The sequence below is a fragment of the Pholcus phalangioides genome, unplaced genomic scaffold, assembly GCF_987345545.1.
Source record: "Pholcus phalangioides strain wild (caught in Gottingen) unplaced genomic scaffold, Ppha-v1.0 ptg000011l_1, whole genome shotgun sequence".
NCBI lineage: Eukaryota > Metazoa > Arthropoda > Arachnida > Araneae > Pholcidae > Pholcus > Pholcus phalangioides.
Genome location: NW_028301604.1, coordinates 42,399,285 through 42,424,350, shown reverse-complemented (window position 1 = coordinate 42,424,350; position 25,066 = coordinate 42,399,285). Strand labels below are relative to the sequence as shown.

At 36.0% G+C, this 25,066-nt stretch overlaps 1 protein-coding gene and 1 long non-coding RNA gene across 2 annotated transcripts; both read left to right on the top strand.

Moving 5' to 3' along the window:
- Positions 1-13,954: 13,954 nt before the first annotated feature.
- Positions 13,955-18,339, top strand: LOC149080438 (uncharacterized). Its single transcript, XM_089239553.1, has 2 exons — positions 13,955-14,499; positions 15,579-18,339. Exons 1-2 carry the CDS (start codon positions 14,347-14,349, stop codon positions 17,652-17,654), a joined length of 2,229 nt encoding a protein of 742 aa, XP_089095679.1. The 5' UTR covers positions 13,955-14,346; the 3' UTR covers positions 17,655-18,339.
- Positions 18,340-20,686: 2,347 nt separating this feature from the next.
- On the top strand, positions 20,687-24,792 carry LOC149080437 (uncharacterized). Its single transcript, XR_016193577.1, has 3 exons — positions 20,687-21,224; positions 24,417-24,535; positions 24,635-24,792. It is a non-coding gene; the product is annotated as an uncharacterized LOC149080437 (long non-coding RNA).
- Positions 24,793-25,066: the final 274 nt, after the last annotated feature.

Below are 25,066 nucleotides of genomic sequence, written 5' to 3'. Positions count from 1 at the left end.
ATTAAAATCATAATTAATTAACTAATTATTCATTCACGTTCATGAATTTTTCTAATTTCCCGCACGCCATCGAGTGCAGATGTCCCGGATATTTTAATGGTAATTGGCAGTAGACTGTAATTACAGCTCATGTCGGGTTTTTTTCACCTCGGCAACAGCCAAAACCAATCGGCAATTTTGGAAAAATATGTTATTATACAGTTGTGATATTAATCGTAATAACTGTAATTTACAAAGTCTAAAAATTATTGATTATGATTGTCTTGGCAAATTCATTGAATTTAATTTATAGTAATTTTACCAGGAATTGTTTCTCGAAATATAGCCAAAAATCTTATTCCTATTAATTATCTTAAATGAATTTCCAATCAAAGTTGGTTCAAAGAATTATTCTCTAAATCATTGTTATTGCTTAAGCATCTTGGGTTCCAAGCACAGTGGGTAGGAGTTGTTCCATTTTATTTTCCGCAATTTTTGGAACTGAAATCTTGTGTGTACAAAAAAATCCTGCGAGATTCAATATCAAAACCACTTGTCTGAACTATCCTTTTTACTCCTTTTTTTACAAAAAAAGGAATCGGACAGTGTCATCTACTCCACGGGAAGTTTTGAAGCTCTTTGCTTTCTCCTAGATATTTTGAAAAACCTCATATGAGTCATTATATTATTAGCATTGCCCCCTTACCTGCGGCGGCTCGAGCTTATCCACCGCCCGGGATCGTCGTGAGATAGTTTAGTTTTATCCGAGGATCATGTTATTTTTTCGCTATTCATATGAAGGATTTTTTCACAGCTGGCTGATACAAAGATATATGTATTTAGGAAAGAAAGGAAATTCATCTGCCCTAGCAGGAAATCGAACCCACGTCTTTTCAGTTTCCGGGTGAACGCCCTGGACCAGTAGACCACAAAGGCAATGACTATCTCAATCTTTCCTCGGAGCTCGTGTGCACTGAACGGGACCGTACATGGACGATCGGACCTAACTCAGGCCAAAGCTCGCAATTGCTGACCCTGCCACATTATGGCGACTTATCCGAGGATGATGTCATTCTCCACTCCAAACGAAGGTTTTTAACAGCTGCGAAGGTTTTTAACAGCTGGCTGTTACTAAGATAAATCCAGGAAAGAAAATTCAACTGGCCTTACTGGGTATTGAACCCACTTCCTCTCACTTGCCGTGTGAGCACACTAGACTACAAAGTCACCGAATCCTCTTTCCTTGCAGCTCGTGTGCACTGAACGCGACGGTACATGGACAGCCATACCTAACGTGGACTACTGTCAAAACTTTCGTAGCAGAGAGACATCATTTTTGGATGAATTTCCATCTGGTGGCAGTGTCAGAAATTGTTAGCTTTAACCTGAGTTACATCTGGCTGTTCATGTACGGCCCCATTCAGCACACACAAGCTCTAAGCAAAGAGGATTCTTTGGCTTTGTGGTCTAGTACGCTCACCCGGCAAGTGAGAGGACGTGGGTCCCCGCAAGGGAACTTTATTTTTCTTTCCTGGATTTATCTTCCAGCGGTCAAAACCCTCACAGTAATAGCGGCGAGAGACATCATCTTCGGATATTATGATAGCCTTTGCAAGTAGGAAAATAAACGCTCAGCTAGGTGATGGTTTTTAAATCTCCTCTTTTCCTCCTAGAATGTGCCAGTCTTAAATTGATGGACTTGAATTCTGTTTGGGACATTTTTGCAGCGGAGCTGGGAGGTATGAGTATGGTGACCTACTTGGGACCGTCCTGTATTTCCCGGGACATTCCCATATTTTCACGTAACTTTTGCTATGCCGACTTTTTCGTAAAAATGTTCCGGATTTTTCAATGAAGCCAACTTTAATATTTAGTCTTCATTGAAATCAATGATTGAAATTACTGTATTTTCAACTCATAAGTTATGATAATGACGACTATAAATAAGAAAATTTATCTCACATATTTGTCATCATTTTATCATAACTTTTTAACATTCAGTAAAAGAGTTTGCAAAGATGTCACAGCTTTTATTTGGCAAACCACTCACGCTTGTCTACGGATTTGAAATAATACCAAACAAGCACAATACTTCTTTCGTTCTCAACTTCACATTCGCGCGAGTCAAATTTTTCCATAACGAACAATATAAAAAATAAAAACTGATCACAGGTGGAATTCCCTCGATGAATAAATACTCTTGAAAATCCTCTCTCCTTCATCAAGGGGTTTTTCCAAGATTTTCCATAAATTCTGTAAGTATGTAAGATTTTTCGTCAGCGGGTCACAGCAAAAAGCTTCGAAGGTCACATGTGGCCAGTGGGCCATGTGTTGAACGCTCCTTGGCTAAAGCCTCCGAAGAACACATGAAAGAAAAAATGAACGAGTGGACAGCATAAGCGAGCGAAAACATTCTAGAAGTGACTGTTGGGGCACAGGAACCATTGTTGCCCTACGATTTTTTGCCCATTTCTTGTATTTGCCCAATCTGACGAACTTTTAAAGTAGCCTACGGTTCAATCCTGGTCCTGTTTGGTATATGTGAAAAATTTGGCGACGATCGGCTTCCGGCACAACTCACTAGGTAGTAAATTGCCCAATTGCCATGGCGATACACCTGAGTCGTGCTCGGTTTAAAAAAGTATAAGTGAGCACGCACAAATATCTGTCTCAATATTTAAAAGGATCTGTCTCAATATTAGAAAGGATATGATTTACTCTCTACCAACCACACCATAGAAGTTTCACACCACACAAAGAACATTAAGTTGTTTTCAAGGGAGTATGCATGCGGTACTTCAGAGATATTTCAGGAGGAGCTGATACAGATTACCGATCAAAACCAGCTACAGCAGCATGCCACAAGATTGATGGAAGTAATAAAAATTAACTGCAAGACTATTTCAGATTGTAAAAACAACCTACTTACACCCTAAGGGTATCAAATGGAGGAGCTCGAAATCACAAAAAAGGCAAGTACGGGCCATCGAGAGAAAACTAAACCGTATGAAGAGGACTGGACAGTATATCCGTGGCACTATGGCCTCATTTCGAAGGGCTCGAGCACTTTTCATGCGAGCAGTAATGCAAACCAAATCCAGCTCCTGGAATAGGCTCTGCACGCAAGCTACTGAGGCATATGTATGCCCGTAGGCAGTATTTCGGCCCAGGTGAACGCAGATGCAACTTCCAGTGCAGTCCAGCTCCACACCAAAAGATATAGCAGAGCAACATCCAGCAAGCCTTTTCCCAGGGGTGTGTACATCAATACCGATCCAAAACGACCATCGGGACAGCCCTCTTGCATAGCCACTATTTGAGGAACATGAGGTCTTAAGAATAATACCGGGTTATTCAGAAAAGATGGGAGAAACTTTAAGAGGTTCACAAAGATTTCTAGGCAAAAAAATTTACTCTCAGTTCTTAAAGCCGGGTTTTCCTAGGAGCAGATTTCCTGTGCCGCGCGCAACGTGATTCGCCCAGCGCGACACGCCGTCCACTCACCAGTAAGAAAAGTAGCATGACTGTTTTCCTACAGAGCGCAATACGCCTGACGATAGCGCTTTACGTAGGGCGTGATTGGCCGACTGCTTCTGGAGGAGTCAAATGCGTCCTGCGCCGCGGTTTTGCCGATATTCTCTTCACTCTTGTGTGTTTTCTTTTCCTTCCCTTCAAACCGGAGCATACAGACGACAGAGTAGTTGATTCCAAAGCCATATACTTTATATAGCCGCCCTGATCTGATGCGCTTCGCTAGGAAAACACAAACGCGTGATTATGTAACTCGTTTCTGTCGGCGCGAAATAGTCTAATTCGGTTCACGCTGCGCAACAAACCTATTCCTAGGAAAACCCGGATTAAAGATAAAACGCACTTTAAAGATTTCGGTCACAATTCGGCAGCCTATGATTTAAGTACTTTGTCCCATTACGATGACTTCCAATTTGGGTAAGGTGCTCGGAAAACTTCTTATACAAAGATTCTCCTACTATGTTGAGTGGGACGTCCTCCTTCATCCTCTTCAATTTGGTTTTCGTATGGGTCGCTCAACGAATGATGCCCTTCATCATCTAATGGAACAGATTGAGAATAGGGGGAAGGAACATTTACTCAGAGCCGTTATCTCCCTCGACATTAAGAGAGCTTTCAATTGTGTGCGTCATGAGGCAATAGCTAATAACTTTCGAAATATCGCTATTCCTCTTCAGCTAAGAAAAATTTTGTAGGACATTTTCTCGGTACGCACCATAACTCTTAACGCAAGTACAGCACCAGCATCCAAAACGTAGGTTTAAGGTTGCCCCCAGGGCTCATGTAGTGGAACCGCTTTTTGGAATACTGTATTCGAGTCATTACTTCGACTCCAATGGGCCCCGAGGGTCACAGCACAAGCCTTTGCCGATGACTACCTTCTCTTGCTGTCTGCTAAGGAACCCACTGAATTTACAGCCGCGTTGGCAGAGGATCTCCAAATGGTTACAACAAAATGATCTGCAAGTGGAGCAATCCAAATCATAATTTCTCTGGAAAACAAGAGGAAAACGAGTCCCATTATAAAAATTAACGGGGAACGAAATAAGTTTTAAAAAAAAGGTCTCAAAATTTTAGGAATATGGTTCGCAAACAAGCTAATTTTTTTAGCACGCGCACATTACTTACTTAAAAAAACGACCAATACGCTGGATCATTTCAGACGATTATTGGGTGCAGAGTGGCGATACCATCGTAATCTGAAGAACACCCTCTACACTCCACAGAACTGTACTGAATCGACAGATTACCCCTGGGGCTTCCATTTGGTTTTCTTCTCCCCTCTGCTCGTCTCCTGGCAAATATTAAAGATGGACGTGATTCAAAGACAAGTTCTAATTTATATCACGCGAGCATATCGAACCATGGCCACCACGGTTTTACAGATTGCTACTGTCGACCCCCCCCCCCCCCCCACTGAGCCTGGCTATAAAATATTTTCAAATTTATAAAAAATCGCAATTTTACTAATTTTTACTAATTTGAATCGCGAATTACTTAATTATGATTTCAATCAGCATCAGGATTGAATTCATAAATTTTAACAAGCTTTACAATTTATGTAAATCATAGAAATTTCATTTTTACTAATTTTTACGAATTTGAGTAACTAATTAGTAATTATCTTAATTAACATCAGGATCGTTGTGATTAATAAATAACAATGCATTTTTACTAATTTTTACGAATTTTAGTCAATAATTAGATAATTAATTATGATCTCAATTAGCATCAGGATCGTTGTGATTGATAAATAACAAGCTTTAAAATTTATAAAAATTAGAAAATTCGTAATTTTTACTAATTTTCACGAATTTGAGTGACTAATTAGTTAATTAATTAGTATCTTAATTAGCATGAGGATCGTTGTGATCAATAAATAAAAAGCTTTAAAATTTATGAAAATTAGAAATTTCGCATTTTTACTATTTTTCATGAAAGTTACAAAATGTCAGCTTTTACCGAACTGCTTGGTAAAAGCCCGAAATGCATACGTTTTCAAGCGTATTTCGGGGTTATATATACATACATACATATATATACTGTATATATATATATATATATATACACATATATATATACAGTCGGCCCCCCCGTATTCGCGGTTTCCATATTCGCGGTTTTTTTCCTTTATTGGAATTTTTTTTTCAACTCTCAAAAATCGTCATTCATGTGTTTTGTTTACAAAATTTTAGTTGTGCATATTTAGAATGGCTCGCTAATGACATTACTGTCATCACCAGAGCCGTGGCAGCCCCCAAGAGAGAAACAGTCCTCTTGGGTTGGATTAACCTTTTGCCACAATGTGCACTAAAGAATACAACCACTTCTACAGAGTAAATTGAAGAGACTATAAAAGACATTGTCACGTTAGCGAAACAGGTGGGTGGAGAAGGGTTCAATGATATGGATATAGAGGAAGTCGAACAGCTAAATTAATAGCAATTCAGAGGTGTTGACCGAGGAGGAATTAATGCTCCTGAAACTGAAGCGGTACCAGATGAAGATCAAGATAAAGAAGTAGAATACAGGTTCACCATGAGTAACATAGCGGAAAGGCTTCGCACGTTCAAATCAGCAATGGATTATTTTCATGGCACAGATCCCCATATGGTACGCTCTTCACATTTAGAAAAATTGGTAGAGGAAGCCTTGTCATCATATTACAACATACTTGATCATATGAAGAAGACGCGACAAACAGAAATCACAATGTTCTTTCAGAAAACATCGCCAACAATCGCTGCACCCTCTTTTACATATCGTTCTATCCTCTGCGTCACCCTGCTGTTTCCCATGATGTTCAATAAACGAGATATACAAGAAGAAAACTATGGTTTCGGTTATTCGCGGATTTCCCGTATTCGCGGTCACCCCCGGAACGTAATCCCCGCGAATACGGGGGGCCGTATGTATACACACCCACACATACATATATTTATTTATTTATTTACTTACAATAACCCCAGAAGGCATGAAATGCACTTATACTGGAAGAAAAAAAACAAAAAAAAACAAAAAAATAATATATATATATTTATATACATACATATATACATACAGGGTGATCAGCGAATAAGTCCTTATTTCAAAATTAAATATCTCTACAACAATAGAATTATGCGGTAAACGGTACGTTTATTAGCAAAACTGTAAGAATGTTGTACAGAAATTTCGAAAATTTAGTTTTTTTTTTAAATTTTTTAAAATTAAAAAAAAAAAAAAACTGGAGATCTTGGGGTTCCGAAAATCCTCATTTGTGTGAAGAGAAACCACTGCATTCGCCTAAAGTTACTGCATGGGCTGCGGTATGCGCCATGTGTGCTGACAAATTGTTCCAAAATTGTAACGTAACGTTCAGTAGTAATCGTTTCTCGCACGAAGAAGGGGCCGATAATGCCTCTGGCGCATACCGCAGCCCATGCAGTAACTTTAGGCGAATGCAGTGGTTTCTCTTCACACAAATGAGGATTTTCGGAACCCCAAAATCTCCAGTTTTGTTTTCTTTTTTTTAATTTTAAAAAATTAAAAAAAAAACTAAATTTTCGAAATTTCTGTACAACATTCTTACAGTTTTGCTAATAAACGTACCGTTTACCGCATAATTCTATTGATCTTTGTTGTAGAGATATTTAATTTTGAAATAAGGGCTTATTCGCTGATCACCCTGTAAATATATATACATATATATATATACATACATATATATATACATACATATATATATACATACAGCCACGTATTGGCATACAATGGATAGTACACGCGTATCAATGCGCAATACAGAAAAAAGACGTAAAAAAATTTGGAATTAAGCTTTGATTCTTTGAAAATATGGAAGAAAAACATGAAAAGATGATTTAGGGCAACAATTTGGTTACATGTAAACGATAAAAAAAAGTACTGTTTAGACGTGATGCATGAGTTTTAATAGGGCGAGTGGTCTCCTCGAACAGCTAAGACTGCTGCACACCTGTTTGCCATGGATGCGATGAGGTTATCGATCAGACTTTGGGGAATACTGTTCCACTCCTCAAGAAGTGCAATCTGCAAGTCTCGGACAGTAACAGGCGGCCTTGGTCGCGCAGCAATGCGTCGTCCGAGCATGTTGGATTGAGGTCCAGAGAGCACGCTGGCCATTCTATACGCTGTATTGTTTCAGCTTCAAGCATGTTCTCCACCAGACGAGCTCTATGCGGTCGGGCATTATCATCCTGGAAAACAAAGGAATCTCCAATGGCTCCAGCGTAACGGATGACATGAGGTCGCAGTATTTCGTCTGCATACCTTCGGGCCGTCAAAGTGCCATTCCGAATGATATGCAGGTCCGTACGTCCGCCGATGCTGATTCCACCCCATACCATCCAACCAGCTCGTCTGCATTGTGACCTTTCACGAACGAATGCGGGGTTATTTCGAGTGCCCCTGTCCCTCCATACCAGAACAGGTCGGGTGTCACACTACGTCTATGTGCGGGCTCCGCATCCGCACATAGAAGTTTTGACAATTGGGTTATTCGGCGCTATTCACACGATGCGGATGCGGAGCGAATTCGTCCGCATCTTTGGCTACTTTTTAAAGATGATTTTATACGGATTTTTTTTTAATTGTTTGCCATAAATACCCTTAAAAACAACATATGAGGGTCCCTGTTCATCAAATATGATGTACCCACATACGTCTTTCCCTCCCTTTCCTTCTGAGATAAAGGATATATACCTACTTAAACTGCCTTTTGTCCATACTTCACAATTTTGTACAATAAAACCTGCCAACAATGGCCACTGACGGGACCAAAATTATAAGCCGTTCTGTTCATTACGAATATTTAATTGACTACATACTTTAATAACTTTTAAATTTAATTTAAAAATTTTAATTTTTTTCTTTTTAAATTTTAAAAATTATTTAAAAATATGAATATCTGAAATATTATTTTAAATATTTGTTATTTTTTAAATTTTTAATCTGTTAATTTTTTTAAACTTTAAAAAAAATACTTTTATTAAACAACGTTATCCACGTACGGTGTTCACTCAGGGCCGGATTAAGTCGTTTGAAGACCCTAGCACTTGAATATTTTTGGTGGTTCCCCCAATACCTACAAGTTTATTTTACTTGATATTCAGTCTATAAACTAAAAAAAATGAAATTTTATATTTCAGAAGTGAGACTAATCTAAGAATGGGATTTCACTCTAAAAGGTTTATGAAAGTTATTTTATAAAACTTGAAAAATGTAACCAATAAACACATCTGTTACATTCGAGAGAACTTAACTGATCCGCCTATTGGTTGCATTTTTCAAGTTTTATAAACAAACTTTTATAGTGTAATCCCGGCCTAAGACAGAATTGTGATGTGAATATTTCTAAGCACAGGCATTTTGAAAGTCTCTACCCCTCCCCTTTTTTACTACTTGCAAATTCTTTGATATCTCTTGAATTTTTTTTACAGGATTTCAAGCCCATTGGAAAATTAAAATAATCAGATTTTCAAATAAGAAAATTATCAGTTTGTTGACTTCAATTTCGATACGGTGAAAATCTGATATTTCGTTGGATGACAAGCTACCTTCAAGTGGTTTTTCGGTTCATAATATGGTCGCTCTCTCGCAGGCGAACGAAGCAACGTGCGTGTTGGCTTAAACACAACACAATATTTCACATAACAGTCCGTACTATATTTAATGTACAGGACGCATAGGTAACGGGACATATGGCATTTTACTGACGAACCATTGGTCCTAGAGGCATACTTCCAGTTGGAAAAAGTTCCCGAATAAAATGTAGTATTCAGATATTTGATTCATGTTGCCAGGGGTTACATAGTTATTAAAATAAAAATGTTAACTTTTTATTCGGTCACCCTGTGCCCCAAAACCCAATTGGAAAGTTGTTTCCTGGTCTTCGACAAAAATATTCAACGTGTCTAAGTTCAAATTTTCACTGAGATATTCCAAGAAAGTTGGAAAAAAACAGCATTAAATGAGGGGAAACCATTTTACCCGCATTGAATGATGTTTTTTCCCAAATTTCTTCAATTTTTTGATGGCTCACCAGTAAAGTGTCATACGCCCTGTTACTCATGCAGCCTCGTAAAAAAATAGCTTGACACGAAATACAGTCAACTCTGATTGTAACAAATACCATTACAACGGGAAAAATATCGTTTTAACGAAAAATTTTCTAATCCCTCGAATAGGTTTACATAGGAACAATATAAAAATCTGGAATTCCTTTTTAATGAAATTTCGTTATTACGAAGTGATTTCTCGGGTCTCTTGAAGTTCCGGTCTAATGGGGTTTGACCAAAGCGTATTAATAAAGGGTCTTTAATACGCTTTGGGTTCGACTGTATTTCCCCCAAAAAAAAATCTGAAATTTTTGCAGTAAAGTAATTGAACTTCGGCAATTTGATCTGAAAACAGTCCTTTTTATTATGATTATGTCCTTTTTACTTTTATAAATTTGGGAAGGGAAGAAAGGGTGAGGAGAAAAAAGAAAAATGGCCAAGACGGGTTCGGTTGTGCGTAAATGCTTCGAAATTCCACTTGTGCGCAAGGGGATTCATTCCTCACTCTCAGTTTTATGACAAAATCTCACATTTATGAGACGTTTGACTACGGGCACGACATTAATCTCTATATATATAGCTCTTTCAATATTAAAATATTTCATTTATACGAAGCACAATTTCAATTATTTGACATTTTCATTTTTATTCAAACTCCAAATCTTTGCCATTTAGACATCATTTCCAACTATCAAATCCAAGCAGTTTTTGCAGATTGTGAAAACGCGTCGCTGAATTGGTTTTGCAGCGTATTATCAACACTAAAAACCATAAATTTTAGGTTGACAGATACAAAGAGACGCATTGAGTGGGTTACGGACATTTCAAAGTGAAGACTTACGTGTGAATTTATTGCACTTTTTTTAGAAATCAGCAGATGCATTGTCTCTAATAAACGAATTTAAATTGCTTTAAATGTGGTTATACGCCTTTTTAGAATTTTTTTTCTAATGTCCACAACATTGTTCTTGCAGGATAGGAAAATTGCATTGAAATTATTTAGGATGCCGCAGGCCAGTTGTACGGCAGTTAAAAGGAAGCATTACAGTATCGATTAAAAAAACTTTAAAGATGTGGTGTCAGTCTTGGAGGAAGTCCCAATACAGGGGCGGCGCGAGCTTACCTGCCGCCCGAGTGCGAAACCTCATGTGCCCTACTGGTGACCCTGCCAGGAGGCTGATAGGGATTTGGTGAAGGGCACCTGGAGATAAATCTGATTTTTTTTTCAGAAGAAAGCCGCGCATCATTGTTTACCGTGCAAAATGTGCGTGACCATACGTCCCGCTTTTGAAGTAAAAATGTTTTTTGTCTTTGTTTTTTGTTCTAGAATAATTTTACCATTCCTAATAAATGCCAGATAACTTAATCCTTGAAAGAGCACTTATTTTTGTGAGACATCATCACTTATCTTGTAAAGATGATATTTGACGGGGTAATTTTCATTAAGAAAATTTTTTCAAAGGTGTTTCTGGTATTCCAGGGGTCGGACAAGTGGAAAACCAAAATTTTTCTTTGCCTTCATTTGACTATTGTGGATCAAATTCTGAGTGAGGGTATGGACCCCTAGGTTGGGAGTTTTTGCAGGCCCCCCTCCCAGTCAGATTTCTCACGGCCCCTTCTATAGTTAATTTATAGCCGGAAAAAGCCAAAAAATTATGAGAATTATCCCAGGCTCTTGTGGGGGCCATGGGTGAGGGAACCAAAATGCATACATGGCCCTTGTAATAGAGTATAGGGGTGGCGCTTGACCACGCGACCCATTGCTGCCACACGGGGCACCGCTTAAGAGGATGCTAAATCCGGGGTGAATGGGTAAAAAAAAATTCCGTTTGCCAAAAAAAAAAAAAAAACTGTCGGCTCTGGAGGGGCGCAAAATCCAAAATGAAGGGCCGAAAAAACGTTTTGTTAGGAATTGTTTGTATAAATTGTGAGGGAGGGGCATGACCTTCTAAGGGTAGGGCTGACAGGGCTCCAGCTTGAGGCCCGGGACTAAATCCTTATAACTTTTCTTTTTCCACTCTATAAATTAACTGTAGAACGGGCCCCGTGGAAAATCGGGCATGGGCCCCACGAAAGAGGTAGGCCTTGACGCAGGAAGTAGGGACTATGGAGGGAGCAATAGGTAGGAGGCGCAAAAAATAAGTCCCACACGGGGACAGATTTTGTCTCGAGCCGCCCAGATAACTGACATTCTTGTTTCTGGTATTACGATTAGAGGCCTTGTCTATTTTCTCAACGTTTCCGTTGTCGATGTGTGTGTGTCTCGAAAGTGTGATGTCGTGAATTTTTACTGTGTTAAATTTTGTTGTCTTAAGTAAAGTCTACGCTGCCACTCCTTTCAACCTGCCACCCGGGTGCGCCGCACCCCTTGCACCCTCACTTAAGCCGCCCCTGTCCCAATACATTATCACAGCAATGTAGTTTTAAAAAATTTTAAATTTCGCGGGTATGTTTCCTCATGTATGATTTGGTCTCTTGGAGTTCGTTATGACTGAATTCGACTTTATTTCTTTTCAGCAGAGGCAATGGATTGGCACCTCCTTTCAAAATTCATAAAAAATACCCCAGAGCAATCATTCTATATTCGATTTTTATAAATATATTCCCCATCAGACCACTCAGAGCTGGCTGAAGATAGCTTTGTGCTAAACTAGATGACTATCCGTCTGTAATTGCATGAAAACGATGGATTTTTTTTACAAGCTTTCATTTTTCACTCATTGACTTCTCGGATTGCATTTACTACCAGCACTCAAAAGAATGTCAATGAATGGTCAACAAATCTTTGTCTGCTTTCTTTATGGCAGCCCTCTTTGAATGAAAAGTCTGAACACACACAATTTTCTGTCTTTACAGTTATTCCATTTTGCTTAAACCTCTTCTATAGTTTGTGTCAGGGCCTACTGTCACCCCCAAGTCGTAAAACCACCGAGATTACATGAACCACTTTTTTATTTCCTTCCTCATGTTAATGTTACTTGAATGGGGAAAAATTACGAAAAAGATATTCTATGCATTTTGTTTGAAATTAAATTTTTTTAGTCAGAGTGACTAAAAAAAATTTAACGTCACAAGTTTCTTCGTGGCCCCCGTATGAGTAGCCGTGGCTCCCCTTTTGCAAGATTTTCATCCGTGGCCCCCCTGGAATATCCTAGGGGCCCCCGGTTGAGAACCACTGCTCTAGATTAAACCACCAAAGAATGCCTCTAGGCACTGAATCAGGGGTGAAGGAGAAAAATAATTACAAAAATTGCGAAAAAACAGTTTTTATGCACGAATTTCGAACCAAAGATGCGGGCGATTCGTCCGCATCTTCAGTGCTCGTTTGAAAGGGTATGCAGACCCGCGTCCGCATCCGCTCCGTGTGAAAAGGGCCTTAGAGTGCTGCAGTAATTTAATGATTAGAAGTTCTGCAGAGAATGTGGACGAGGTGCATGTGCGGTTTGGTAGTGCAAATGAGATTTTCGCGCAATTTTTGACAGCAACTATGTAATACGGTGAAGTATTTCTAATGCTAGGGGGAGGGGGGCCTTCAGAAAAATCACTTGGCCGGGGTCTATGCAGCACCTCTTAGAGATAGATGGTGCTGGTCCATGATTCTTAAGACGGCACGAAAATATGTGCTAACAGAAACATAAAATGTGACCTTATCGATATAGACCAAACATAATACATTATTATTGTAATACATGTTTTGCATGTTTATATATGAACGAATTTAATTTTAATATTTGCGAATAAAGCTTGCATATATGATCATCTCGCTATCTGCACACAGAGCCGGAACTGGGGAGGGGGGTAATTGCCCCGGGCGGCATAATCTAGGGGTGCCAATTTTAAGTGATAACAAAAAACACCGTTATAAAATTATCGAATTTTACAGTTGTAGAAGCGGCAAAATTATGTTTGCCCCGGGGAGCAAAAATCCTAGTTACGGCCCTGTGAGTACATATTTTACAACGAGGTCGGTCGTAGGATTTTTTCTCTCAAAGCCTCGAGTATGTATAAAACATCAATAATTATTTAAAATGATTGAAATGTCATGTCAAGAAAAATAAAATAAATTTATTTCATTCACAGTTAACACCCACCTTCCACTCAACAGCAACTCTTGTATTCGTCTTTGGCTCAAGCTCCTCGCATAGCTGGCTGTATTTTTCGTTAACCTATATATATTTTCTTTTTTTACATTAAATGCGTGTATCAAGCATTAACAGCACGGAAAAACACGAGGAGAATTTTTTTTGAATCGAAAATAGCTTGCACTCGAGCACACATCACGCAGCTATTACAGAGAAAAAAGTTGTCGTTACGAGCTAACGAGAGGGGCTTCTTTGCCCGCTTCACAACTCAAAGAGATGTCGAAGCGTACCCGGCAAACCTGCATTAAGATTAGATGACTCAACTTGCAAGCGGCTTTGGTACCCGGACACGATCAACACCCACTAGAAAACAAGGCCTGTACACGGTAACCCAAAAGTAGTTGTGACGTAGCATAGTTAGGCCGAAGAATTAAATGGAATGGTTGCCATCAGCCTACGACAAGCCATTAGTTATTCGAAAAAACGCGCCAAGTGATAAAAAGCTATTTTTCTTCAACGTATGTAGGCACGCTGTTTTCTCGCCAACAAAGCACGTTGCTTGGCTTCTACCTTGTATCTTCCACGTTGTTATTGTCAGACATGTGCGAAAACGAAGCTCTTAAAATCGTTCTTTTTTATTCGTTTCTGTGAATTTGAACACCTAAAAAAATTTAACAATCATGCCATATAAATGTTGTGTACCTTATTGTCGGGGAAACTATGTTAAAGGTCCCAAAGTATCAGTATTTTCATTCCCGGAGAATGCCATGTTGAGGAAGCGTTGGCTTTCAGCCATTCCAAGAAAAGACTTCGTTCCGACAGAGAATCACAAGGTAAGTGCATAACTAAAATTATTTTTGAATATTGGAATTACGTAATTGCCAGATTTTAGAAACAAATAATACATATTGCATATTGTAGAATTTTCTTTTTTATTCCCGAAATTTGATACAAGTAACTGAAGCTAAAAATACTGATTTGAATAATCAATTTGCTAATGAACATTTGCTAACGAAAAATTTCTGATTTAAATCAGACTAATGTTTGAAGCAATTTTGAATATAATTATTTTTTAACATGTGTGATGTAATACCAGTAAAGTGAAGATTGGTTCATATTATTTACACATTAATATTTAAACAAATGTGATGGAGTTTTTTTTTTTTTGGGGGGGGGGAAACAATTGGTAGAATTTGATGTCATTGGTATGCCAAATGAGATTTTTAGTATGTTTTAAAGACAGATCTTCAGAGCTTAATAATATTGCCTATAATTTAAAAACTGAGAACTATTACTGTTATGAAAAATATTTGATACCCCCTATTACAAATACCACAACAGACAAAATGTCCAATGAGGTGGCTGACAAAAGCTGCCCTTAAAAAAATATGGATGTTAAATATATATTACAGCAACCACAAAGTATCAGTATTTTGACAGGCCAATTACTCCACAAATACAGCAACCCAATAAGAGCAATTAAACACCAATAATTATGATAAAACATAAATATACTGCCCATAAAAAATTATGGTTGTCTAATTTTTTATTATGTATAGTTTCTTGATTAATACCCATATGTTTATCACATTTCTTTTTAATATGTGACAGTTGTATTAGAATTCATGACCCCCGAAGGAAAGTTATTCTATTTATTCCCAACACAGAGGAAAACGCCCTGCAAAGTTGAAATTTTCGATTCGACTCGAAATTTAGGAAAAATAAAATATTGAATTTTTTTTTTAAAATTTGGTTTTTTTGGAGCAAACAATTTTTGTCAAAGCTGACTATAGTGCTTCATTATCTTATCATGATCCTCATCAGGCATATTTATCGTATGATTTAATTGATATTTTAATGAATCCTTGTAAATCAGTAGATTGCCAAGTAAAATTCTTTTTTTCTTACACAGGTGTGTGAATTACATTTCAGTGAAAATGACATTAGAAGAGTCGCTCAACATTATGATCCAGCCTCTGGCAAGAAACTGGTCGTCAAGCTCTCACAACCTCGACCTTGTGAAGGAGCCGTACCATCAATATTTCCAGGATGCCCAAAGTATTTGTCATCGAACAAAAGCTGTCGAGAAGATCCTGATGCAAGAAGAACGAGGCTCGAAAATGATCATCTTCAAGAAGGCATAGCTCAAAGTGTCATTTCTGAAAATGACTATAAAAACAAAAACCACTTCAAATCTGTGGAAGACCTTCAAAAGCTATTGGAAAAGGTAAATGTTCCACAGGAATATGATGTTATTTTCAAAAACGATATGGCTTTGTTTGTACATCTGAGTGTATTTCCATGCCCTGCAGTTTCTTATTGTGTGACTATCGACCAAAATTCGAGTGTATCAGTGTATCATAATAACTTGGTACTCAATGATGTGAATGGCAAACAGTTTCCTCGAAAAATGGAAAATATTTTTGAAATAATTGCTCTTTTAAAAGAAGTTACCAAACTCATAGTTTGCCCGAAAGAGAGTTGTAAGTTTGATTCCATAATTAAGTTGGCAAAAAATGTTGTTGAAAATTTGAAGGGGTTGAAAGAAGACAATGACTATGTTGTCGATTTCTTATTAGAACAGTTGTCATTAATCAATTCATCTTGCTCAACTCAACGACGTTATTCATCTTCATTGTTAATTTTTTGTTCATTGGTTTTTTCAATATCACCACATGCTTATCGCTTCATCAGAAATAGTGGATATTTTGTATTACCCCACCCATTCACTTTGAAAAGGTTATGCTCAAAATTCCAAACTGATCCCCACCATGAGCAGTTGGCAGACACATTTTTAAAATATGTGAAGGAAAAAATAACTTACTTGGATGATAAGGATAAATATGTCAATTTAATGATTGATGAAATCCATATAAAACCTTTCCTGGAATATAAAGGTGGGAGTATTATTGGATTTTCACACGATAGTGATAAAGTGGAAAACTCGGCCTTCACATTCATGGTGCAGAGTATAAGATCTAATTACAAAGATGTTGTACATATACTTCCGGTTTCAAAAATATCAGCTGACATATTAAATGGGATAATATTGAAAGTAATAAAAGGGTGGGAAAGTGTTGGATTTCGCGTTATGTGTATTAGCACTGATAACAATGCTATTAATAAAAAATCCATCTCACTTTTAACATCTCCTCCACAGCTAAGCATTTGCTATCCGCACCCATGTGATGCTGAACGTCCCCTTTTTTTCATTATTGATTGTGTTCATATATTGAAATGCATGCGTAACAACTGGTTGAACCAGAAAACTCCTGGCATTTGCATGCATTATCCAAAGTTCTCATTCAATTGTTCAGATGGTGAATGTAACTGCAATGGAAGTTCCCTTAAGTATGCTTCATTTGCAGCTATTAGAAAATTGCATGACATGGAGTCAGATTCTAATGTTAAGCATGCACATACCCTCACTACAAAATCTTTATTTCCTTCAAACATAGAGAAGCAAAGTGTAAAATTAGCACTTCAGGTTATAAACCGGCATGTTGCTGCTGGGTTGAAAGTGGCAAGTGAAGCTTACGACATACAAAGTGCAAATGATACTGCAGATTTCATTGATATAATTTGTTCTTGGTGGGAAATTATGAATGTGAAAACATTATTTCTAGGCTCGCATAAACTTAATGAATTTCAAAAGCCACTGACCAATAAAGCTGGAGATACACGTTTGAGATTCTTAAATGATTTCCTACATTGGTTGGAATGTTGGGAGAGTAATTCTCAATGTGATGGTTTTACCAAAGAAACACAACTTGCCTTGAAGCATTCTACCTATGCTATTACTGAAATGGCCAATTATTGTAATGATGAACTCGGTATTTTTTTTATTTTTTATTTTATTTTATTTTTATTTTACCAGCTAAATTCCAGACTGATGCTCTGGAAGACCGTTTTGGTCGTTATCGTCAGCTGGCTGGTTCCCAATATCATGTGTCATTGGCACAAGTATATGAAGTGGAAAAAAAACTAAGGCTACAGTCCCTTCTACCACTGACTTTGAAGTCCAGTACATATGGTGTCTGTAATGTGGGTATTGATGATGTTGATGAGGGGCATAGTTGTGATCAAATAGAAAATGATGAGCCAAATGTAAGTAAAATACTTTCAAATGAAATTTCCATTTCATCTAATGACATGGAAGAATTAAAAATTTTCATTCCATCTATTACATATATAGCAGGCTATTGTATCCATGCTGTGCTAAAAAAACTTCAATTTCTTGTTTGCAAAGAAGTGCTCTTGACCGAAAAGTTATTGGCCGAGCAAGATAAAGCTTTTGCTCTAATAAAAAATTTAGACCGAGGTGGTTTAAAATATCCTAATGATGTTATTATAACTATTGTTTACTATAATTATGTTGTTGTTTCGAAATTGTTAACAGTTTGTGAAACGGAATTTCTCAAAGTGAAAAATAAACGCAAAATTTGTTGCGATGTAACAATGCATATTTTAAGATCGTATGAAGTTGAGATACCAATGGATACATGTGGCAGTGGTCATTCTGCAGATTTAATAGCAATTTCTGTAATAAAACGAGCTACAAATGTATTTTTGAAAAATTACTGCAAAAAAAGTAAATGATTCCATATCTTTAATGGCTCAGCGTAAAAGAAGAAAATTACAAACTTTTACAAAAATATAAAGGAATTTGATGGTTTGTGCGATACAATTGTTTATGAAATATAATATTTTTTAATAAAGTGTATATAATTTTGTAAATAAAGTGTATATAATTTTGTAAATAAAGTGTATATAATTTTGTAAATAAAGTGTATATAATTTTGTAAATAAAGTGTATATAATTTTGTAAATAAAGTGTATATAATTTTGTAAATAAAGTGTATATAATTTTGTAAATAAAGTGTATATAATTTTGTAAATAAAGTGTATATAATTTTGTAAATAAAGTGTATATAATTTTGTAAATAAAGTGTATATAATTTTGTAAATAAAGTGTATATAATTTTGTAAATAAAGTGTATATAATTTTGTAAATAAAGTGTATATAATTTTGTAAATAAAGTGTATATAATTTTGTAAATAAAGTGTATATAATTTTGTAAATAAAGTGTATATAATTTTGTAAATAAAGTGTATATAATTTTGTAAATAAAGTGTATATAATTTTGTAAATAAAGTGTATATAATTTTGTAAATAAAGTGTATATAATTTTGTAAATAAAGTGTATATAATTTTGTAAATAAAGTTTAATGAAAGTTATCTTGTTCTCCTTTACTGTTATTAAGAACCATTTTATTAGCTTTTGAATATTAAAATTCTTGCTTGTGTGTAATGAAAAACATTTGAAGGAAATTTTTAAATTATTGCTTAAATTGTTTGAGAAGACAATGTTTAAGCAGATAATGTTTTCCCAATTCGTAAAATATATTTGAAAATATTAATTTAAAAAAAACTTCCACTTTCTGTTGATTTTTTTTTTCTCTGTAGGTGTGTGATATGAAACTTGATTGAGAAAAAAAATATTCATATTTAAGTTATAAATTTATTTTCCTAAAACCCATTTTCAAGGAGGAAAAGGATAATTTCAATGGTTCTGTGAACCTAGACAAGTACAGGGAATTTTTTGTATTTTTATCTGAACTGAAAAATGGGGAGGGGGGGGATGATTAAAATAAAAAAATATAAATATATATAACCTAAATTCATCTAGTAAAACGTTAAGGCAGAAATATTTCACAGCACCAATTTTACTCGCGGAATAATAAATGAGTACGGTACATATATCAAGTCGATTCCACAGTGCGTAGCGCAAGCAGTCGCCTAAGTTTAGTGACGTCACGAGCTCGTGTTGCGGCCTTGAAAATTCTCTAGTAGGTGTTGACACGACCACCTAGATAACCGGCCTCTGCACACGTGATCAGGAATGCTGTGACGTCAGCAAGAGTAGTGCTATTGTTCCTCCATCACCCTACTCAGCGAAGCACGATTGAACGCGTTTGTTTGTTCTTCATCTCTGCTTCGCACGTGTTTTTATAATTTTATTTTAACGCTCAGTTTTTTCGAATTTGTATTTTTATATATTTCTGATGCCATTCACGATAGTCGTGCCGAATTATAAATTAAATTGAAGGAATGATCCAAAAATCGCCGTGCTCAGATGCCGAGAAATAACATGCCATCGAAAGGTTTTCAAAATTACCAGCAATAGTAAGGTAAGAACGTTCTTGTATTACTTAATAAAATTTTCTTGAATTTTTCTGGTTATAAGAGCATTAGTTCACTAGTTTTATGATAATGTTGAAGGCTATTCCATGTCGAAAGTGCAAAATCGCTGATTTTTTTATGATATAATATATATCAATATGGTATATACTATAATATATTTTTTTCCGTAACAACAAACTTAAATCTTTTAAATAACTTAAATCAACAAACTTTCTCCTAACAACAAATGAAAGTTTATTTAACTTTTTTTCTGTTGTTGTTTTATTAATCCAACTCCAATAATTAAAAACTGATCATTGTTCAAAATTGAACAGATGAGGTACAGCATTTGTGTTTAGATAACATGTTTCACATATTACTCAATTTTTTGTCCATTTGAAAAAATTTTCTTATTTTATCTTTACATAATTTTAACATTAGTTCAATTTCTTACTGGCAATGAACTCAATGAAAATTAGGCATGCATTAATAAAGGAGAATTGTTCACCTTGGGAATTTTTTTTCCTTTCTTAATTTTCAATTTTTTTTAAAGAACATAAATCATTATGAAAATTTGTCATATACTTTCAACATTGTGAATATTATGAAACAGTTTTAATGTTTTATGCTTCGATATTTTCAAAAATATTTTTTATAAAACTTATTGTTTCAAGATGTACCTACAAGTAGGAAATCTTGTGATAGTAGAGAGAGAAAAAAATTTGTAATCATAATAAAATTATATTTTCAAAATAAACTGATTTAACGCCATAAAAATTTATAAAGGCTCTTTTCTATCATCTTACAGGTATGTAAACCACATTTCAAGCCAGATTCTCAACAAGCTATTTATGAACCCTGAGGAAGCGTTCCTGATTTCATATCTGCTCAGCACCAAACACGGTCGAGATTCAACGACATCTATCCTCCATCAACGAATTAAACTAGCTTCCTGATCGGCAAATCTACGGATACAGGGGGTGAACAATCCCGCTGTCCTTAGAACCAGTTTTTTCCTTACGCGCGCTGTTTGTCGTTATTTAACGAAAAAGGGAAAATTTCCGCACTCCCCGCTCGCCTTTCCCTAAATAAGGAAATTATTTTTTCCTTGTATAACAACAACGATAACGACAACGAAGCCCCTCTCGTTAGCTCGTAACGACAACTTTTTCTCTGTAATGGCGGCGCGATGTGTGCTTGGATGGAAGATATATGTTCGATTCAAACAATTCTCCTCCTGTTTTTCCGCGAGATTAATGCTTGATGCACGCATTTAATGTAAAAAAAATTATATATAGGCTAAACGAAAAATACAGCCAGCTATGCGAGGAGCTTGAGCCAAAGACGAAGACAAGAGTTGCTGTTGAGTGGAAGGTAGGCTAACTTATGATATGAAATCCATTTTTTTTATTTTTCTTAACATGACATTTCACTCATTTTAAATGAATATTGATGCTTTATACATACTCGAGGCTTTGGGAGAAAAAATCCTACCGACCGACCTCGTATAATATGTACTCACAGGGCCGTAACTGGGATTTTTGCTCCCCGGGGCAAACATAATTTTTCCGCCTCTGCAACTTTAAAATTCGACAATTTTACAACGGTGTTTTTTGTTCCCACCTAAAATTGCCGCTCCCCTAAATTTTTCTGCCCGAGGCGATTGTTCCCCCCCCCCTCCCGGCTCTATGTACAGATAGGGAGATGATCATGTATGCAAGCTATATTCACAAATGTTAATTCGTTCATATATATATAAACATGTATCATGATAATGAATTATGGTTGGACTATATTGATAAGGTCACATTTTATATTTCTGTGTTAGCACATATTTTCGTGCCATCTAAAGAGTGTCGTAGACCAGCACCAACTATCTCTAGGAGGTGCTGCATAGACCCCCAGGCCGAGTAATTTTTCTGAGCCCTCCCCCCTCCAGAATTAGAAATACCTGACCAATTACATACTTCTGTCAAAAATTGCACGCAAATCCTCATTTGTACGATCTCATCTGTTACACTGATGGCAGTAAAATTGATGGCAAAGTGGGTCTCGCTTACGTTGCTTATAAGCAAGAGAATGAGCTCCTGTTTCGCCAATTCAGATTAGAAAATAACTGTTCTGTTTTTCAAGCCGAGCTCCTCTGCTTGAATCTTGCCACCAAGTGGATTTCATTTTGTGTTGGAAACGATAATAATAGCGCGCTGATATGTTCAGATTCTCTCTCTTCTTTGCAAAGTCTACAAGATATAAATTCTACAGAAAAACTTGTGGTGGAGACACAATGTCTTATAAATGATCTTAAAAAGAAAAAATATATAATCGATTTCACACATGTTCGAAGTCACTGTGGCATCACTGGGAATGAGAGGGCAGATGATCTCGCACGGTCTGCTACACTTCTTAATGTCATAGAAAATGTGAAAGTCCCAAAATCTCACTATAAATATGTGTATCGACACAAATCAATCCATCAGTGGAACACAGAGTATGTCAGTTCCAAAAATGCCAGGCCGGTAAAGAAATTCTTCCCTTCGATTCCGGCGAGAAGGAAGTGTTACCATTTCTCCACAAATTTCCATCTGACCCAATTTATTACTGGGCATGGGAATTTTCAAAGTTATCTCGCGAGAATGAAACTTGCCAGTAGTTCGCTGTGTATATGTGGAACCAATGAAGAAGATCCTATGCATCTTCTTCTGTCGTGCAAAAATCTAACGAAGGAGAGGGTTCATTTCAGAAAAGAACTTAAGAAACTGTCTATTTCTTGGCCGCCTGCATTGTCCGATTTGGTCAAATCAAAGGAAGTCCTTCGCATTCTAAAAATATATGTACAAAATATCTTTGCGAAAAAATAATTGGTTTCTATTTTATTTTTTGTATATACAATGTGTACATTCTCATTTTCCTTGCAAGTGCTGTTTTCGATTCTTGAATAATTAATCAAAATTTCCATTTAAGTACTAATTATTATTATTATTATTGTTATTATTATTATTATTTATTTATTTTTTTTTTTTCTCACTATCTTTGTATGTATGTATTGGTGTGTGTATATATATGTGTATGTGTGGATATATATATATACTTATGTGTGGTCGTATATTTTTCTATTCATGTGTGTGTATTGAATTTTTTTTTTTTTTTTTTTTTTTTTTTTTTTTTCATTGATACCATATGGCATTCACTGGTGCAATATTGCGCTTTGAAGTGCATTCGTATATTGTTATTGTACATACTGATCTGATTTTTCCTTTCTTTTGTATTACGCTGTATTGCAAATTTTGAGTTTCTTGAACCGTATATGTTTGTTGTTGTTACTTACGTTTGTAAGCCTCGTGGTATACTCTGTGGAACACGGGGAGTTGTTTCTGAAGGACCCAAATAAAAAAAAAAAAAAATCCTCATTTGCACTACCAAACCACACATGCACCATGTCCACATTCTCTGCAGAACTTGTAAGCATTAAATTACTGCAGCACTCTTAGTGATCGGTTGGTTGCAGACACAGATTGAAAAATGTTCAATATTATCAGTTATGTATTAAATCTTTCGATATACTGTACAGTACAATCAGAGATGCAGACATGAAAACATTGAGGGGGTTGAAACTTGCTGGTTGTCCCGTATATATGTGACTCGAGTACGTATGCAGGAGGGGGTAAGGTGTAGTGCATTGTTTTTTCAGAAATTATTTGGGGGGCTCAAATGTCCTCAGCCCCTAGGTTCCGGCAACTATGAATACAATATAATATATGTCATTTGCATTAAACAATGTATTTAAAATTGGCTTGTACAATTTTGTTTTATGAACTTGTTCAAAATCACTGGCGGAGAAGGATTTAAAGTTTGGGGTCCTTCAGATGATTTCCCCCAAGGCATTTATTCCATAAGCATAAATCGTAATAAATTATAAAGAACGAATTCTTGATATTAATGGGTCTGTAGAGAAATTTCAGAAAATAATTGTACTACTGTGTCATACTTATTAAGTAGGAACACTGTTACAAGTGTTCAATGTAGTTGTTCAAATTGTACAATTGACACTTGAGGGTAGGTTATTCATTAGTAATTGCTCCTAGGTGTATTTTTTCTCCTGTTTAACAAATATATATATACATAAAACAGACTACAACAGACAAATTGCCTAACGTGGTGGTTGAAATGTGTGTGTATATATATATATATATCTGTCCACAGAACAGATTGACCCTTAATATAGTACTTAGAGCACAAAAATTCAAACGCATATCATCGCTTTCAGTATCAAACATAGATGGTAGTAAGTCGTGCATGAAACATGCATTCCTTATATATTGCAATTAATTTGCCAAGGAGACAAAAACTTATGTATACACATAACACTTTCCAAGGCATGTCAATTAGAAATTCCTCAGAACTTGTATATGTGGTTTAGTAGTACTAGCAGTTTGTTGGGAAATTGTTTTAGTTGACAACTAACATATTTTATTCCATCACACTGCTGATACATTGAAATATGGTACTATTTGGTACTATTATTTATATATTGGTACTTTGTTATATACTATTTGAAATACTTATTAGGTTCTTGACCATTTGCTGAAACGAGAGTCGCAAAATGAAGACATTACATACCTGTTGAAGACAAATCGGTGCTCATGAAGTGTACTTATGTACTGATGGATTAAACATAGATACCGCAGGTAAGTTGAATCTTTTTAATTTTTATCTTTGGAATTTTTTATGGCGTGCACAAAGTTCAATACTCAAAACTATCATACAATTTACCCTTTTCATTTCAGGTAAAAATGTTGAATGCAATGACACAAGTTATGGCTTACGAGTGTAAAACTAGAAATTTTTGTTTCTCAAGCAACTCATTTAACCAGCACCTATATGTATATTCATACACAGTCGCAATCATACATGTGTATGAAATACTGTTCACACATTTATCTAATAAATTTATCCATGATCATAAGCAAAAAAATGAGTGTTTTCTTTGTGATTATAATTAGAAAAAATGTTTATGAATGTTACATTTTTGTACTACAATAAATTTGCGAATTAGTTGCATAGAAAACAGTTTTCTATGCAAAGATTTAAACAGCTCAGTGGAATGAAGTGTTGGTTTTGATTTATCTGAACCAGAGTTATATAATTTATTTTTGATTAAATGCAGCTGAAATCACAAAACGAATAATAACCTTCCCATTTAGAATGACTTATTTTTG